The sequence below is a fragment of the Mauremys reevesii genome, linkage group 10 (assembly GCF_016161935.1).
Source record: "Mauremys reevesii isolate NIE-2019 linkage group 10, ASM1616193v1, whole genome shotgun sequence".
In the NCBI taxonomy this organism is placed as follows: domain Eukaryota; kingdom Metazoa; phylum Chordata; order Testudines; family Geoemydidae; genus Mauremys; species Mauremys reevesii.
In genome coordinates, this window is record NC_052632.1 from 25,692,667 (window position 1) to 25,710,881 (window position 18,215).

At 41.2% G+C, this 18,215-nt stretch overlaps 1 protein-coding gene across 9 annotated transcripts in view; it reads left to right on the forward strand.

Annotated features, from left to right (window-relative positions):
* Positions 1-18,215, forward strand: part of CGNL1 (cingulin like 1) — a 149,567-nt gene that overhangs the window by 84,553 nt on the left and 46,799 nt on the right. For all 9 annotated transcript variants that reach the window (XM_039492997.1, XM_039492990.1, XM_039492999.1 and 6 more), the window contains exons 5-8: positions 1,983-2,084; positions 3,093-3,241; positions 3,860-3,995; positions 5,231-5,443. In XM_039492997.1, the coding sequence (XP_039348931.1) occupies positions 1,983-2,084; positions 3,093-3,241; positions 3,860-3,995; positions 5,231-5,443 (600 nt within the window). The remainder of the gene's footprint in view (positions 1-1,982; positions 2,085-3,092; positions 3,242-3,859; positions 3,996-5,230; positions 5,444-18,215) is intronic.

Genomic DNA, 18,215 nt, shown 5'->3' on the forward strand with positions numbered 1-18,215 from the left:
GCCCCTCCAGGCAAGTGGGTCCTGAGGGAGCCCAGTGGGGCAGGCCCTGGCCTGGCTGATCGCGCCACTCCTGAGGGACCGGGGTGATTCCCGGCACCCGGGACCAGCTCTGGCTGCACTGCTAGCTCAGCCCAGCAGTCACCTCCCAGCAGGGCCAGTGAGTGTGGCCGGAAGGCAGGGGGTGGGGAGTGGGTCTTTGGGGGGGTGCTGGGCTGTGAGGTGGCGGGGAAGATCTGTGTGTGTTGGGGCACTAGGGAATAGAGGTTCTGTCGGGGGTGCTGCGCAGTTGTGGTGGGCAGGGCCGTCCTTAGGCATATGCAGCATACGCAGCTATATAGGGCACCCAAAAATTTGGGGCACCACCGGGACAGCAAATAAGAGCGGGTCGGCTCCTGCACACCCAGTGCACGCTGCAGCCTCCTCAGGCCGGGGCTGTATTCACAGAGCTGAACTGTGACTCTCCGCTTCCGTGAGGCTTGGTGTCCTTTGGTGCCTCGTCCCTTCCCCCCGCCCGGGCTGTGAGCCCAGGCTGCTGCAGTGTCTGCTGCATATGAAGCTCAGTGTGTGTTAGCATTGGGTGGGGATTCTTCTGGGGGTCTGCGGGCGGGGGTGGTGGCTGTGCCCCAAGTCGGGCATAGGGGCACCAGTTTAATAATACTGCGTTGGGCCCCATAAATCCTAAGGATGGCCCTGGTGGTAGGGCTGTGGGCAGGGGGGCGCTGGGCAAGGGTGGTGTTGTGCAGGATGCTGTGCATTTGTGGGGAGGTTGGGGGAGGTGCTTGGCATAGCGGGTCCAGGGGGGCTCTGGCCATAGGGAATCGGGGGGCGGGGGAGGGAGGTTTCCGGTGTTGGCCGTGGGTCCTGTGTGGCGCAGCACGTGCCCACCCCCGAGGGGAAGGTGGGCCACTGTGTGTCTGGCAACTGCCAGTTTGTAAATAGTGCCCATGCCATGCCCATTGCCTCTGGCTGGCCCCTCGCTCTGGGGACTAACGTCCCCACGCCATGCTCCATTGCCTACATGGGGGCCCACAAATGCGTTTAAAAGGTTAATCCGGCCCTGCTGTGGGTGGGTGTTTGTGATGTACTGAAGGTATTTTCCAGTGGTTGTGGCTATGTGGTGGAAGAGAGAGAGGAGACTTGTGTGAACTCCTAAAAGAAATTCCTGCTAATGTCTCATATGCATTGAAAGGTGATTATGTTAAAGGAAAGGTTGTTGTTTATTGCTGTTGAAAAGAATGCTGAATGTCCTCTCATTACAATGGCATGAATTGCTGTTTCTGCTGTGTGTGTTTTAAATAAAGAATTTGTCTAGGATGTTGTTTAAAAGCAATAGTGCAGTAACATAATTTGACAGTCTGCATATTCAAAAAATAAATGTTACTATTACCTGCCAAGATATCAGTTGTGTTTTTTTAATTCTAAAAGAAACCTGAAAAAAGCTTATTTGCTACCATGTTATTGATCAGAGGACTGAATTTGAAGTACCTTATCAATTTATTTTATTTTAGATTATAGGGGATCAGATTGAAAATATAAAACACAAGTGTATAATTATAAAAAGTATCTGTCCAAATTCTGCCCTCAGAACCATATACTCAACTCCCAATGATGTCTGTCAAAGGTGCACGAAGTAATCTCAGAGTGGAATTTGGCCTGAAGTATTAGGGGTTTATTCAATTGCTGTTTATTGAGTTTTAGTTTTTTAGAGCTATACAACGCACACATGGTTCTTTTGAGATTTTTTCTGTGCTACTGGAAATAGGCCTAGAGCAAGCAGCAAGAAGTTGAACAAGAATTACATCCTATCTCAAACCATATTAAAACTGTCCCATGATAACTTTCATAATTCTGGCTAATTATAAAAAACAAATTATCACTATGTTTTTTATTAGTTCTGTCAGTGGTTTAATTTAAGTTTTAAAAGGAAATAAAAAAGATTATATCTTGGACTTTTAGGATTAAACATCTCTGTTTAATTGTAGGTTTCTAATTCTTCAACTGAAGTCAAAGCATTGCTGGAACAAAAAACAGAACTAGAGAGCAAGGTTGCAGAGCTACAGAAAAAGCTGGATCTAGAAATTAGGGTATCATATTTTGTTACTTCCATTATAAAGAATAGATGTGGTGTTCTAAACAAGTGACAATCAACCTGATAAAGCTAACATTTTCTTTTATGTAAGATTTATGCTAAACTTGCCAGTAAACATTCTGTCCCTAAACTAATGATTGTGAATGCTTTGTAAACTTCTTGTGCTTATGTAATATGGGGCTTTGAATTTTGGAACTTTTATGCTGGGGTTATAAACTCAAGACCTAGAAGATTCTGTGGGTTTCTCATAATTCCTACATTTTAAAAAAAATCATTATTTATATATCAGTAAATATATGGCAAATTATGCTAATGTTCTCATATTAGTGGGTGGAATTTGCATAAGTGCTTAATATATCAGACAAGTGTGACCATTTTGCATCATATAGTTACACTTTTGCTTATATGGAACATTCTTCTTTTTTTTAAAGAGTGAGCTTTTCTAAAAATAATCTCTCCCCATTGTTTGCTTCACATAGCCCTTGGGATACCATGATGGAGAATTACATAAGTGAAACTTTCTTAAATAGCTGCAAAAGTAAAGCTTTAAAAAAAAATCTTTGTAACTATGGTGAGACATATTTGGTGTAGGAGATATACTGTATTAATTCATGTAGTTACTGATAAAACAGGTATAGCATTCGTTTTCAATCTGAAACTCTAAATGATTAAGTGCTAAAAAGCACTGAAGAGGCTATGGAAGCAACTTAGTTGTAATAGATTATAGTTTGCTTTAAGTCTGTGATAGCGATCAGTGTAGTGGAGACTGACTGACTAATACTGAGACGCCTTTCCTTTTCATATTTCTAATAAGAGTCCAGAAGCCATGCTTATCTTCTCCAATACAGGTCTTATGAGATTTCATAGTCTAAGTAGTTTAATGTTGTAATTGAAAAAGGATGAAGTATTGAGAGTGAATCTTTTCATACCTTTAAAAACGGGGCCTTTCATTTTGTTGTTAGCATTTTACCTCAGCTTAATACTTTCAATGTGTACAATTTAGAATCAGCAAAATGTCAAAGAAGAGAGAGACACTACAAGAGCAACTCTGAAAGATCTACAACAGCAACTTGACAAAAGTGTACAAGAAAAAGATGCCTTAAAAAAGCATCTAGGAGAAAGTGAGAAGGAACTCAGGCAAAACTTAGAGGAGTGAGTTTCTTGTAGAAAACCTTTTTGTGGAGTTTGTTCCTCTATTAAATACTGCAGATTAAATTTATCTATCACTCCCTCCCATCCTCTGCCCCCCCCAAGTTTATGCTTAGAAGACACTAACCCAATACAATAGCAATTAGTGCTACTTTTTTTATTACCTGAAGTGTTTAAACTATTACCTCAAAACTGACCATCTGGTGGTATTTGAGGCAAAACTAAGATTTTTTTTTAAAAAATTTAATATTTGTTTTAATGCGGGTTGTACTTATACTGCATGGTTATCCAGTACGGATAGGTTTTTTAAAACACAGAAATGCATGAGCACTACAGCCAACAATGTTATCAATGAAAAGGATTAAGTCTAAAATAAAGTTCAGTTTTCCACATGTGCATTTTTGCTGCATAAGAGAATATCCCATTTTTACCGTTAGAGTGAAGACAAAGTCTCATTCTCCTTTGTGGGGGGGATGACCAATCTGCCCTGCACAGCTTCCACTATTATTGCTTCATTCCATCCCATCCCAGGCTGGGCGAGTGGGAGCAGAGTTTTATGGTACTTGAAAAACAATTTTAACACCACTATAAACCTAAACATTTCTTTCCCCCCTTGATGAGACTTTTTCAAGTGAAGATGGAACGGGAACAACACCAGACTGAAATCAGGGACCTTGAAGACCAGCTCTCTGAAATGCATGATGAATTGGATAATGCAAAGCATGCTGTGGATGGAGAGAAAGAGGTTCTGATAGAGGTCAGTAATAAAAAAAGCTCAAGAATAATGTGTATGAGGATATCCTGAACAGTTGTATCTATGTCCCATTGAATGGGAGTTGTGGAAACAAGTATCTAACATTAAAGATTGTCAGCTAGTAGATACTGGCTTCCCCTTTATATCGAGGACTGTGGGATGAGATATGAACTGCTTTGGTGTTTATCTTTCAACTTGTGGTCAGTGCTCTCTTTGTAGGACGTGAAAGTACACTACTGAGACACAGCAGACTAAGAAAACATAGTAACTTTCATGTAAAGTATTTTGTTGCAGTTTTAAAAATCCACCAAACAAATCTGCCAGAGTTCTCAATAGAAAAGACTCTGATGAGCAGAGAATGGCTTGAGTAAAACTCCTGGGAGCTAAAGATAACCTTCATGTAACTGATTTGAAAAGCACACATGCAATCCGTGGTGTGACAGATACAGCAGAGTAATCTTTCAGGCCAATTATGTCCTTCATCATGGCTTTTATTTTCTGAGGATAAGCTAGCTTTACACTGATAGAAAAGAAAGCAGAGAAATACCTACAGTCTGGGCTCCCACCTCAGTCCTGTAGTGAATGAGTGTAGCACTTTCATTGAAGGATCTTAATTCATATTTGTAAAATGGTTCAAGCCTCATATCACCCCTACAATGCAGGTAAGCCCCTACAATGCAGGTAAGCTTTATTCCAGTTTTACAGACTGGAGTAATGAGGGATACAAAATGGAATAAAAAGGTTGTAAGTGTGACTCATCCAAAGTTACAGTGAGTCTTGGGCTGATCCAGGGATAGAGTTAAGCTCTATCTACTAGAGCACATTTCTTTAATACAAGACTATAAAGAAAAGCTGACCACAGCAAAGCAAGTAAGAAGCACATTGTCACATCGTTGCTTAAATATGCACGTAGAGCAATAAATGAAAATGTTACTTCAGAGGTGGCCGTAACAAAAACATGCAGGAGGAGTAGAAAAGAGAGGAGAGCAGTACCCAACCATCAACAAACATTTAGGAGATTTACTGTGCTCTGTGTGAAAATTAGCAAGGCCTGCGAGAGAAGCAGCAGAGCCAGTTGAGATGACACAGCTGAACCATGGAGAAGATACTTTATATCATATCCTGTAACTGAAACACCATAGCTGTATAGAAACTGATTATGCGCTTTCCATTATCCATTTGCTAGAACCAGATAAAAAAGACGTGTTTTAATTTGAGGGTTTTCTAAATGTTTTTAGGAGCTGATGCAAATGAAGCAGGATCTGCAAGAAATATTCATGACAAAAGAACAACAAGAAGAAATATTGAGAAAAAGAGAACGGGAACTGACTGCTTTAAAAGGAGCGTTGAAAGAAGAAGTATCTAACCATGACCTGGAGATAGATAAACTTAAAGAACAACATGACAAAGAACTTCAGAATCTAAGAGAGGCTCTAGAAGAAGCAAGAAAGGTGAGCTTAATGGTGACAATGCATTTTTGTGAGAAAAAATTAACCTATGCCAGGCTTTTTGGATTATATGCTTTCAAATCCTGCTCTGACCTCAGCACAATAAATAGTTAAAGTTTTGAGCTAGATTGGGGTGGCCAACCTGTGGCTCTGGAGCCACATGTGGCTCTTCAGAAGTTAATATGCGGCTCCTTGTATAGGCACTGACTCTGGGGCTGGAGCTACAGGCACCAACTTTCCAATGTGCGGGGGGGTGGGGGCTTGCTCACCGCTCAACCCCTGGCTCTGCCACAGGCCCTGAAGCTCCCATGCCCTCACTCCTCCCCCTCCGTCCTGGAGCCTCCTGCATGCCAGGAAACAGCTGATCCGGAGGTGCAAGGAGGGAGGGGAGGCGCTGATCGGCGGGGCTGCCAGTGGGCGGGAGGTGCTGGGAGCGGGGCAGGGGAGCTGACATATTACTGTGGTTCTTTGGCAATGTACATTGATAAATTCTGTCTCCTTCTCAGGCTCAGGTTGGCCACCCCTGAGCTGGATCCTCAGCTGGTGTATATCAGTGTAACTTCACTAATTTCTGTGGAGCTATGCTGATTTACAATAGATGAAATTCTGATCCAAAGTCAAATAATTATTTACCACTTGCTTAATTTTGTTTCTCTGTAGACAGTGAAAGAGAGTGTATGACAAAAAGGTGTGGTAGACCCAATGGCATGACTGAAACACTGAGGGTTGTCTTTAGATTGTCAAATGCATCTTGCTCACCAAAGATGATAATAAGGTGGTCTTTCTGGTTAGGACCAGGAGCCTTTCTGAGAAGTGTGAATCTGGTGCTGTTCTCCAGAGGGATCCTTCCAGAAGCTTCTCAGGATACAAAGCAACTGGGAGTCTTTGTACGCTTTTTCTAAGTGTTTTCATAAAATTTGAATTTTGTTCTTATGGCAGGAGGCTGGTGTGTCCATTAAGTTTGGGAGTTCCAAAATGAAACATACCATGGCCCTTTCCAAAATGGTACCACCCAGCCCTGTGCATAGTATTGTGATCATAGTAGACAGGAATCTGTTATATTTAGGGAGTGGAGGGATTGCAAAATAGTTTTGCGGGCCCAATCAAAAATGCTCAGGTTAGCTCTGAACTACTCACCTGATCTGTATACCTTTTGGTACTAGGTGACTTGTGGGTATCTTGATATTACTGGACCAAAATATACTGAAAAATGAAAATAAAATTAGGCTTTTGAAAGAAGGCTCTGTTTTATGTCTAGTGTGAGGGGAAAAGACATTTATAGAAAATGCTGTGAAAGGCACTGTATATTTGTTATTTCTGATACAAGTACAATTTATTTGAATGGTTTAAAAAGTGAGATGTTTAGATGTTTACACACATCAGTTTATTTGTAGAGTGCAGTACCTCTTGTTGAGTTTGTCTAGCTGACCAAATTTGTCATTTTCCTTTATCTGCATGCTTATATTGAGATATTTGCTTCACGGTGAGCTGCTTCAAGTAAATTAGTCTTTTTTTAAAAGAGAGAGAGAACTGGAACTCTTAAAATCATTTTTTTTATTATACAATAATTGTTGTGACAGCTGAACCCCAATGAACCATCTTTCAAAGGTACTCCATAGTAATTTACTGTATTTCAGTTATGGAGCTGTAATTGCAAATGACAGGAAATGAATGAGTAGTCTGTTTGGTACAACAATAAAGCAGTCTGGGAAACAGCTCTATAACTGGGTTGCTGTGGCTAAGAGGTAGTTTATAAATAGCTATTCTTTACTTGCCTGGCATAGACTCTGATAGTTTAATCTGATGTACAAAAGTGAAACTTAATTCATTTTCATTGCTCTAAGGGCACCTCCTGGTCTCTTTTTACTTTCAGTGATTTTCTGTTATTTAACTAAAACAGTTTATCACAATGGTTACAAGCATTTCTATTCCTCAAATGATTAGCAAGCAAAAACCAGATGGAAAGAACATTTGACTAAGACCAGTTGTGGTATATTTGACAGATCATCTATCAGGAGACTATAACTTGCCTTTTGAGGGGGATAGACTCTGCTGTAATGGGTCATTTCCATATCTTGATTACTATTATCTTATATATGACTCAATTTATTAGTCTCACAACTATGTGGTGGATACACAACCATCTACTATGAAAAGCATAGTTTATATAAGAGAAGTTGTGTTGACCTGTTTAAGTGTTGTTTGCATTATTAGCGCATGGAAAGATTTACATTGTAGGACAGGATACAGGAAGTTTACATTAAAGGCTGCTGAAAAGAGTCATTCTATTGTATGTAATGAATCAAGCAGATGTGTAAATACTGTAGGAATAGTTTACACATAGGAGGAAGGAATACTGGTATCTTGTACATGGGGCTACATAGGCATCAGTGTGCATACAGGGTTGTTTGTTTTTTGTGTTGCATCCCTGGCCTCATATTCCCTGTACCAAATAATGTTGTTTTATAATTTGTCCTAGCCTTAAAAGGAACTGTTTTCCCTGCAAACAGGAAGGAATCTTTGTAGCAATCCTAGATCAATATAAATGTTTTCCACTCTTGGAGATACCAAGTGGATTGGCAGGTAGAGTACTGAGCTCTTACAGTATGCATGACTAGCACACCACTTGTATGTCTTTCATATCAGGTTAGAACATAGCCAGGGTAATCTGATGGGAATCCAGAGGCAGATGTCTGTCACATGTGCAGCTCTGTACATATGCTTACTGATTTGATGGTTGGTTTTGCCACAGATCATTGGTAAATCATGGTGTGATAATAATATTTAAGTATTAAATTAAGGTTTCCATATTAAGATCTTCATTGTCTTTCCTGTAACAACCTTCCTCCTGACTTTTGTTTTCATTGCTTTAGTTTTCATTTTGGTGTCCCTGATTGACAGTCACACTTGCCACAGAGAACATTGTTTCACTTGTCAGTGAAATGCTCCCAGACTCTCAATAAGACACAGAGAATACACTGGTTCTCCATTTAATAATACTTCTGCACTTCTATAGTACTTCTCCATCCAAGGGTAAATAGCATTTTACACATACTAATTTAATGGCACCTCTCTAATGACAGTCAGGGATGTAGAAGTAAGGAATAAGAATCCCTTTGCCAGCCACTAAAATGCAATCTTCTCTGCTGTGGAATGCAGGGTAGTGCAGAAGAACACTGCACAGCAGTTTAGGGAAGAAGGTGGAGAATTTTGCCCAGTAGATAAAAATATTAGTGGGAGTTTAGGGAGGCAGCTTGTAATTATCTGAGTTGGAACTTGGTCAGCACAAGATAACATTGCTACTCTTATGAAAAATCACATGGAAACTTTAATGATCACATGTTGGCACATCAAGTACGTTTTATGACACTTTTTCAAAGACAGCACCTCCAGTGGGTTCCCCTTCCTTGTTATTTTTAACTGTTAAGCACCAGCAGTGTGCTCAGTGCAGTAGGAGGCACAGAAGAAGACAATAATCCCGGTTCCAAAGAGTTTACAATCTTATACAGAAAGAATACAAAACCAGAGTCCTTTTTGGGGTCTTTTTTAACTGAGTATTCTTTTTGGTAATGGGCGGGTGACAACTATTTTGTGAAATTACAATAGCATTTTACATTTTATTGAGGGAAAATGAGCTGCTGAGAATCATGTTGAGAAATCAGTTGCATGTGGATTCACAATGCCACAATCACCAGTTTCTTGAAAACCTGCTGTCCCTTAGAAATGTCTCTAGTCTAAGTACTGAGCAGGTCAGTTCCTGGGGTTCTCTGCTCAGTGTCCCCGTCAGGCTCCCTTCTTATGACCCTTTGACCGCACTCCTGTCCCTGTTCTTTTATTAGTTGTCCCCCGCAATTAGTGGGTTTCTGAGGCCCTGTGGAACCTCCCCTTAGGCTGGGGGGGGATCCGTTAGCATGGGGTGGGCTTCGCCCGCCCCGTTTCCCGGAAACCCAATAGATACCTTGTGAGATCACTGTCTCTATTTAAGTTGAATAATGTAATGCTTGGTTTAAAAAGCAATTCCAGAGGTGCAATCTTCAGTTGTAATTGATGCATCCATGTTAATTTTGCCTTTAGAGAGTGTTTTTCTAAAAATTCTGCACTAATTTATTTTCTGGGTCTTTAAAGCATAAAACATATGACTCTGTAATAGAATTTCATAATCTCCAAAGTGCATCACCATGAAACAAAGTTTTTGCACATGTAAAAATCTACTTAATGATCTTGGCAAGTCATTAGACAAAGTCTATAAGCAGGGGCAGCTCTAGCCATTTCGCCGCCCCAAGCACGGCAGCACGCCGCGGGGGGCGCTCTGCCAGTCGCCGGTCCCGCGGTTCTGGTGGACCTCCCACAGACGTGCCTGCGGCGGGTCCGCTGGTCCCGCGGCTCCGGTGGACCTCCCGCAGGTGTGCCTGCGGATGCTCCACTGAAGCCGCGGGATCAGCGGACCCTCCGCAGGCACGTCTATGGGAGGTCCACCGGAGCCGCCTGCCGCCCTCCCGGCAACCAGCAGACCGCCCCCCGCAGCATGCCGCCACAAGCACGTGCTTGGCGTGCTGGGGCCTGGAGCCGCCCCTGTCTATAAGGTACAGATTATAGGATCAGTCTTTCTGTAAACACCCTGTGAAAATATAGAGTGTAATTTATTTATTTTTTGAGGCTCTCTTAACCTACTGTATGTTTTGTTGCAGACATAGTATCTGAAAGTAAGTCCAATGCTTTTGTCTTTATATGTCTGTCTGACAATGCCATCAGTGAGGCCCTTAAATCTTTATCAGTAGGGTAGCAGTGTCTGCTTACTTATTTTAAGGTGGCTCTTGTCTCAACAAATAGTTATGGCTCATCCTAGTTAAGTTTGGTAAGATGAGGATGGAGAGGAAACTTATTCAACAAGCTACAGTACAAGCTTAGAACATTAGTTAATATTTTACTATATTCTTTGCGTCTACTTATGACCTTGACAAAACTGTTGGCGTAAGCCAATCTGAGCATGTCATGATACATAGCTAAGAAGATAATTTGACACTGAAATAACTATTTCTTGAGAGGTTAATTCTTTCTCTGATCTTGCTATTGTAACCATGTTAAATGCTCAGTATTAGGTCCTGTTCACATTACGAAATAAAATTTTGTTTAGTATGTTCTGTGTAACAAAGGTATTACGAACACAGGCACCTGAATGTTGGGCTGGAATCTTTTGTTCCTTTTCCCAGATGAAAATCCAAGTAGTTTTGAAAATGATATTGGGTATATAACACAAAACAGTGAAAATATTCCTGGCTAGAAAAAATATTCAACTGCCTGACAGATGGTTTGATTTTATTTAAATAATTTGTTCTTCAGTTGTCCTATTTTGAGGTAGTCACTTACTAGAAAACAATTGATAAAGAGATTATAGTTGTTAATGGAGGGGAAAATACTATATGATCTTATATTTAGATATATGTGCTTACCTACTGTAATGTAGTGAGGATTCAGGGTAGTTGCAGCACATGCCACTCAGGGGTCAGAGATAAACATACCTTTAAAACTCTAGTTAATGACTGACTAAGAACCAGTAACCTCCAAAAGCACAGTAATATGTTAAAACAGAGAAATTTCTTTTTGAAAAGAGGGGAATCGTAAATAAAAACAATGGCCATTAGAACTGTAATAGATTTGTCATGTAGTTATAACTGCCTGCCATCATTAGTTCTCTTGGGTTTGGTACTCTTAGTATTTCAATTTGCTTTCACCCAATCTTTCTCTTCCCCTTTACCAAAGTCTGGGTTTTTGTCGCCTATCCAATAAAATTTTGCACTTGTTAGCGCTTTTCATCCCAAGATCTAACAGCACTTTATAAAGTTATGTGAAAATTTAAATGATTTGCACAAAGCTGCAAAGTGAAAAAGCAAGAGAATTGGGAATAGAAATAAAATCACATTATTCCTAATCATGAGCTTTAATGACTAGATGACACTGCCTCAATAATTAATCCTACTTCAGGAGGACTTGTTTTCGCTGTAAATATACAGTGTTATAACTCAAGTGTTGCCCCTAACTTGAGTCCCATCCACACTCATACCTTTAACTTGAGTGTGGATGTGCTTTTAACTCAATTTAGCTGGCCTTTCAAGGAGTACAGACTACAGCTTGTGTTAGCACAACTTGTCAATTGCTAATACTTTCACTGTTTACTGCTAATCCAATCACTTTGCAGTTCACATGTTTGTTCACCATGTGGCAACTCTCACTGAAGGTAGGCTAACTTAAAAGCAGTTAACTTTGCAGAACGATTTTCTGTTGGAAAATGCAGTTTCAGCAAAATCCAGAAATTTTTATGGGAAAATGTTCTTTTTTCTATCGAGAAAATTGCAATGAAATTTCATTAAGGTGGGCTCACCTCAGATTGGAATATTTTTGAACCCACCCAATACCACGAAACATTAAACTTCATTTTCCTATCACATTGTCTATGGGAGTTGTAGTTCTGGCCTCCATTCTCTCTCCTATTGGCCTGACACCTTGGAGGACTACATCTCCTATTAGGTAATGTGCTTATTAATTCTGACTTGAGTTGTGTGATGCATTATAGGAGATATGGCCCAGCCAGGGAGCCAGGCCTATAGGAGAGAATAAGGGCATCAGACTCTCAAACTACAACTTCCATAAGGCAATGTGCCACAATGGGAAAATGCAGCTTAATGTTGAAACGAGTGTTTTGAAGTGTTTTGAGTCATTTCAGCAAACTTAAATGAAACATTTCAATTCTGGGAAGGTCAAAATGTTGTGCGTATGCATTATGATAGTCTTTAATTACATTATCACATACATTTTTATTCTACTTGACCCCTGCCTTATTCGATGCACAGAATGGATGGTACTCAGTAAACAGCTATTCCATATTTTTATTTTCTTCTCATTGCTCATCGTGTGGTCCTAGGCTTTTTTTTACTGCATGCAATTCAAACCGTGCTCAGAAGACAGCATTATTAATTTCCTCATGGGCTTTTTTAATGGTGCTTTTCACTATAGTATCTGAGTGTTTTACAAATGTGAATTAATTTATCTTCACAACACCCCTTGGAGGTGAGGGGGTGGTAGATGGGGAACTGAGGCACAGAGAGTAATGTCAAGAGTATCCACTAATTTTGGGTGCCCAATCTGGGACATGTAGGACCTGATTTTTCAGAGCACAGCTGCTGGTGAGCCTGGTGCCCACCCCAGTGGGCAGGGCTGGGAGTTGTACAGCCACGCCGGAGGAGCTGCCTGGTCTGGGTTCCCAGTACAGCCCTGCAGCTCCATGAATATAAATGGTATATCCACACAGGGCTCTACTGACAGTAAAGTCTCAGTCCTGTGCCAAGTGAAGTCAGTGATAAAGTTACCAACACTTTCTAGGGAAGCACTATCAAGGCCTGTGTTTGTAACTTGGGTCATCCAGTGCAGCCTACTTGCCTAGGTCCAGGGACCACTATAAATCTATTTATTATGCAGGACAAAAGAAAAATAAACTATATGTTCTTAATAGTAACCTTTACTCAGGGCTTGTCTACATGCAGAGTTGTACCAATTTACCTCTTAATTAAACAGGTTCAAATGGCTGGGTGGACATGCTTATTTCAGTTTAAATTAAATGGATTAGGAACACGTTTAAACCAAAATAAGCCTTAAACTGAAATAAGCACCCACACAGCCTCTTGTACTGGTTTAATTAAACAAGTTTACATATGCATATAGTGCAAATTTATGTGTAGAAAAGGCCACAATATTTTATAGTATATGTTTTCAGGATAGAAGTGGGAGAGGGAATATTTATCTCTCCCTGAACATGTGCTGTGTGTCCAGAGGGAGCACAGCAGAAACTTAACACGGTGTATTTTCCTGTCCTTTAAATATCCCTCATTTTCTGCAGGAAGTTAGTCTTTATTTTTTTTAAACAGGGATTTCGTGTTTATTTGGATGAACCTTGTAGGCAGGAATTTTCCCGCAGGAGAAAAGGCCTTTTAAAGGGCAGTGCTGTCATCATGGAGTTCTACTTATTGTGGAGCTGAGGCACTTAAATGTAGCCTTAGGTGTAGTTGTTTTTCAATAGGGAAACTTCATCGCAATTGTTTACACATGCTGTATTCAATGGAATTTTAGAACGGGGGTGTTTTTAGTTGAGATACATACTATTGCAGTTCCATTCTAATTACCATGGACAGTAATTTGCAATAAAGATTTGTGCCTTTTAAGCCTCACATTCAAAATTCATATTAAAAACAATGAACTAGGCTCACATCTGCTCTTCACTTTATTTTGGCAGGGATATTTTCATTCTTCTTTATGTCTAATGTCAAGCCAGCCATTTAAAATCTGTAATTGCCCACAAAGCTGATTGGCTAATCCTCTAAACCATCTGTGGAAGGTTTGCAGTTTGACCTGATATTTCTCCAGAATTAAAGTGCATGGGAACTTTGTAAAGATTCCAATGTTTTCGGTCTGTGCAAAAAAAATTATTTTCTTTGGGGTGTGACCTTTTCTTGTCCTAAACTGATTTTTCACACTTGACCTTTCCATTTTGAGTCTGATCACTTGTTCTGTGTATGATGGCTTGAATCCACTTATACTAAACTACTGCCTTGTTTTGAAGGTTATATAAAATCATTGAGAACAACATACACAGTGTTTCATATTTAAAATAGATTAGTTTATAATTTTTTTCCTATTTGAGACATAATATGTTAATACAGTTGCCATGTTCTTTTGATAACAACATGCTTGTCAATGATTAGATTGAGTGTACAGTGATCCTCATTAGAGCTTCTGCAGTCATCTGATTATGTGCTATTAGTACTATAGAGTCAGAAAGCTAGATTCAGTCCTGGTGTTAGTGGACGTTTGCACTCGGACTGAATTTAGCTCTAAGGATTTAGAATAGGGGTTCAGTGTATGTGAAAGAGAGAGCGAGAGAGAGTGCGTGTGCAGCTGAGTTTATATAACAGCATTGCTACTGAGTTTGTGAGCTGCTAGTGTAGCTGGGGAAAGAAGCTGCTTGCTTTAATTCTCCTTCCGCATGGCAGAATGACATCATCATGAAAGCAGAGGCTATTGTTTCCCCTGTGGAATTTGAGCATCATTTTATACAATATTATTGTGCTTGGAAATATCCTCCTGACACAGGTCTGTAAGTGTCCACGTGTGTGATTTTGAGTAAGGTGGCTATGAAGACAAGGTTGCAAATAATACATGGCTCTCACTTAACACAGTGATACACTTACTAGTTCCCCATTCAAATGGGGATGCAATTCACAACCATATTTTTTTTTATATTTATAGGAGTGGGGTTTACAAAACCCGTTTGCAGATTCAACACAACATTTAGAATAATTGTGGTAAAAGCTGCAAAAATGTATTTGTCCCCAAATCTGTGGAACACTAATGCAGTATCTCATGTTCAATGTACTCTGTAGATCTGGTTGGGTTCAGGGAATTTCACAAAATAAAATGTCCATGGGAAATTTAAACTTTTAAGTGAAAAATGAAAAGTGAAAAATTTTGGCTGAATGTCAAATTGAAAATGTCACTGATGTCTCATGGGAGTTGTTGTTTGGGTGCCTCATGTCTACATTCTCTTCTATAACCAGGCTACCTGGTTGGATTACATCGTCCATGATGCACCACAATTTCCCCATTTGCGGAACCGGGCGTCATCGTAGTCCCAGGTCATGGTTCATCATGGGAGATGCAGTCCAGCTGGGAAATCCAACTCATAGAGGAGAGTAGAGACACAAAGCCCCAAAACTACAACTCCCATTACTGCCATGGCAGTATGTTCAAACCTAAAATTGTATGTTTTGGGGGTTAGTTTTTTTGATTAACAGTCGAAATTTTCAATGGATGCAGATGGTATTTGTGGAAAATTTTGTTTAATTGAAAACCCAATTTTCCTTGGAAAAGAAGTTTTGATGGAAAATTTTCAGCCAGCCCTAATACTCTGGTGTACTTTTATTTTTTTAATAAGTTTATGTTGTATTGTAGGTGTGATACTTTGTAGTCAATTTTCAGTGACTCAGGCTCAGTGTTCCTTTTCCTATTTTGGATGACCACACTAAAAAGGGGTGAGCATTTAAATGATCTGAACTAAATTTTGAAGACCCATTAGATTTAATGGTGGCAGTCGCCAATTGTTGATGCTATATTGCTTCTGTCTGAAGAGCAAACAGAATTGCAGTTCCCTCATATGGGATCTCTCTGATTGATGCTGCAAATAGAACATTCTCACCGTATTGTTGTTATTGAATAATTCCTGTTAAGATGCCTGGAGGAAACTGAGTAAATTGTATTTAAACAAACAGCAAATACAAAACAGAAAATAGGAGGTGTATGAAAAGCTGTTTAAATAGGGAACAGTGCAAATCAGTAAAGCCACTGTGGCAGCTTGAGAAAGCCATAGATTTCAGTAAAGAAAAAAAATTAGTTTAGAATCCCTTGTTACCTAATACTTTTAAATTAATGGGACGGTCCAATTATTACCGTTTTGTGGGGGGGTTTTTTGGTTTTTTTTTTTTTGTTAATTAACTGTCACTGGGGAATTTGGATAATCCCAACTCAGCAAAAAGGTACAAATTCCCCAGTGATAATTAAAAAAAAAAAAAAAAAAAGCCCAGAGTAAAGGCAGCATCTGATGCAATCTTTCTTAATTCTGACTTTTTAATAGTGGACTAGTACTTACTAGCATATTTATGAATGCCTCCAAACATTTCATCCTCTGTAGCTATATTTGGCAATTAAATTATATTTGGTAAATAAAGAAAGCAATCAGCACAGTCTTAATCTAACCTTTTATTTCTCTGTACTCCTTTTCTTAGGGCAGTGTTTCCCAAACTTGGGACGCTGCTTGTGTAGGGAAAGCCCCTGGCAGGCCAGGCCAGTTTATTTACCTGCCCCGTCTGCAGGTTTGGTCAATCGTGGCTCCCACTGGCTGCGGTTCACTGCTCCAGGCCAATGGGAGCTGCTGGAAGCAGCGAGGGCCAAGGGACGTACTGGCCGTCGCTTCCGGCAGCTCCCATTGGCCTGGAGCAGCAAACCGCGGCCAGTGGGAGCCACAATCAGCCGGACCCGCGGATGCAGCAGGTAAACAAACCGGCCCAGCCCACCAGGGGCTTTCCCTACACAAGCGGCGTCCCAAGTTTGGGAAACACTGTGTTAGGGGATATGTGCACCAGTGTAACTATATCGAATGTAGATGTAGTTAGTTGGTTATGTGAGGCGTTTGCATGGGTATGGCAACATCAGTGTAGTTACAGCCATGTACATCTCCCTACTCTAGACAAGCCCCTTACATTTTGTTACTTTAGTCTTTTCTCCTTAGTATCTTTTTCCCAGATACACCCACTGCCCTCCCTTCCTTTACCGACCCTCTCCCCCAGCAGGTTATGATTCTTTAACGAATACCTACGGCCTGATTTTGCTGATGGGGCGTGTAAACTCTTGGAAACATGAGACTTCCTAATATAGTTTTTCAGAGCAGGAAAGATCCTTAGTTAGTAGGTATTAAGAAAGAAGAAGATGCAAGTGAATAGGGAAGGTTTGCAAGGGTAACAGGGAAGTAGGTATTAAGAGGAGCAGTTAGGGATGGAGGAAGATGTGAGGGTGAAATTAGGAAGGAGAGGAACTGAATGATATGTAAGGAGCAGGCATGAGGCCAGGCAAATCACTGTCCTGTACTTTAAACCGGTGGGTAGGGGGACTGGCTGGCTGGCTTGGTGGCCTGGAGAAGAGGGCAATGCTTTCTGGCTTGGGGGAGGAGGGGAGACGTAAAACTGCTGGAAAAGCAGTCAGCCTGGTGGATGACTCACCACCTAGGAAATGAGGGGTTTAAAAAGGTCAGCCTGGGCCTGGACCTTCCCCGCATCACTCAAAACAGGCTGGGCAGCACCCACCCTCCCTCCTATTTAGGTCAGAAATATGTCGGGTGATTAGCTATATCTGCTGTGGGCGTTACGCTAGCCGCCCACTTAAAGAGGGACTGGGAAGGAAGTTTTCCCTTACCACCACATTGGCCAGATGCTCGGGGGGTGGGGGGCGAGGGTGTCGCCTTCCTCGCAGCAGTTCAGGTGGGCTCTGTTCATGCATAGCATGACAGGTAATAGGCCATATGTTGCAACTCTTTATTTGTATAGCGGATGTTCAGGGCAGGTACTCCATAAATTAAGGCACAAAAGAATGGATAAATGGCTTGGAAAAGGAATGAAGGAAAGGTGCTTGATAATTGAGCAAGCTGGGGGCAGTTGTGGACTCCTCTGATTAGTACAGCAGGGAGCCAACCCCCATCATTATAGTCCACCTTAACCCCGCCTATGAGCGGGGGTGGTTGGTAAGGTTCCAGCAAGGGAATTGCTGGAGGCACTTGGATGAAAAGTGGGGGAGCTGGTGGGAAACCCCTCCCCCCGCAAACCCCCGGAATTGGCTGGAATTGGTAAGGTCCTGGCAAGGGAATTGCTGGAGGGATCTGGATGAAGGGGGGGCGGATGGAAGGCCTCCCGCCCCCCGACCCTTGGAATTGGCTGGAATTGAAGGTTCCTGGCAGTGGTTCTACTGGAGGGACATGAACGGAAAGGTGGTGGTGGTTGGTTGGTTGGGGGGGGGGGAGCGCTGGTGCTGAAAAAAGCACTCCCCTCAGTTAATTGTGGGGGTTTTCACCTGCACTGCACATTTTATTGCCAGGTTAGTCCCAGACATCTTATAATAAAGTTGTGGCCTGATTAAACCCATATCTAATGTTTCCTGTCATTCTTTTGGCATAGCCAGACAA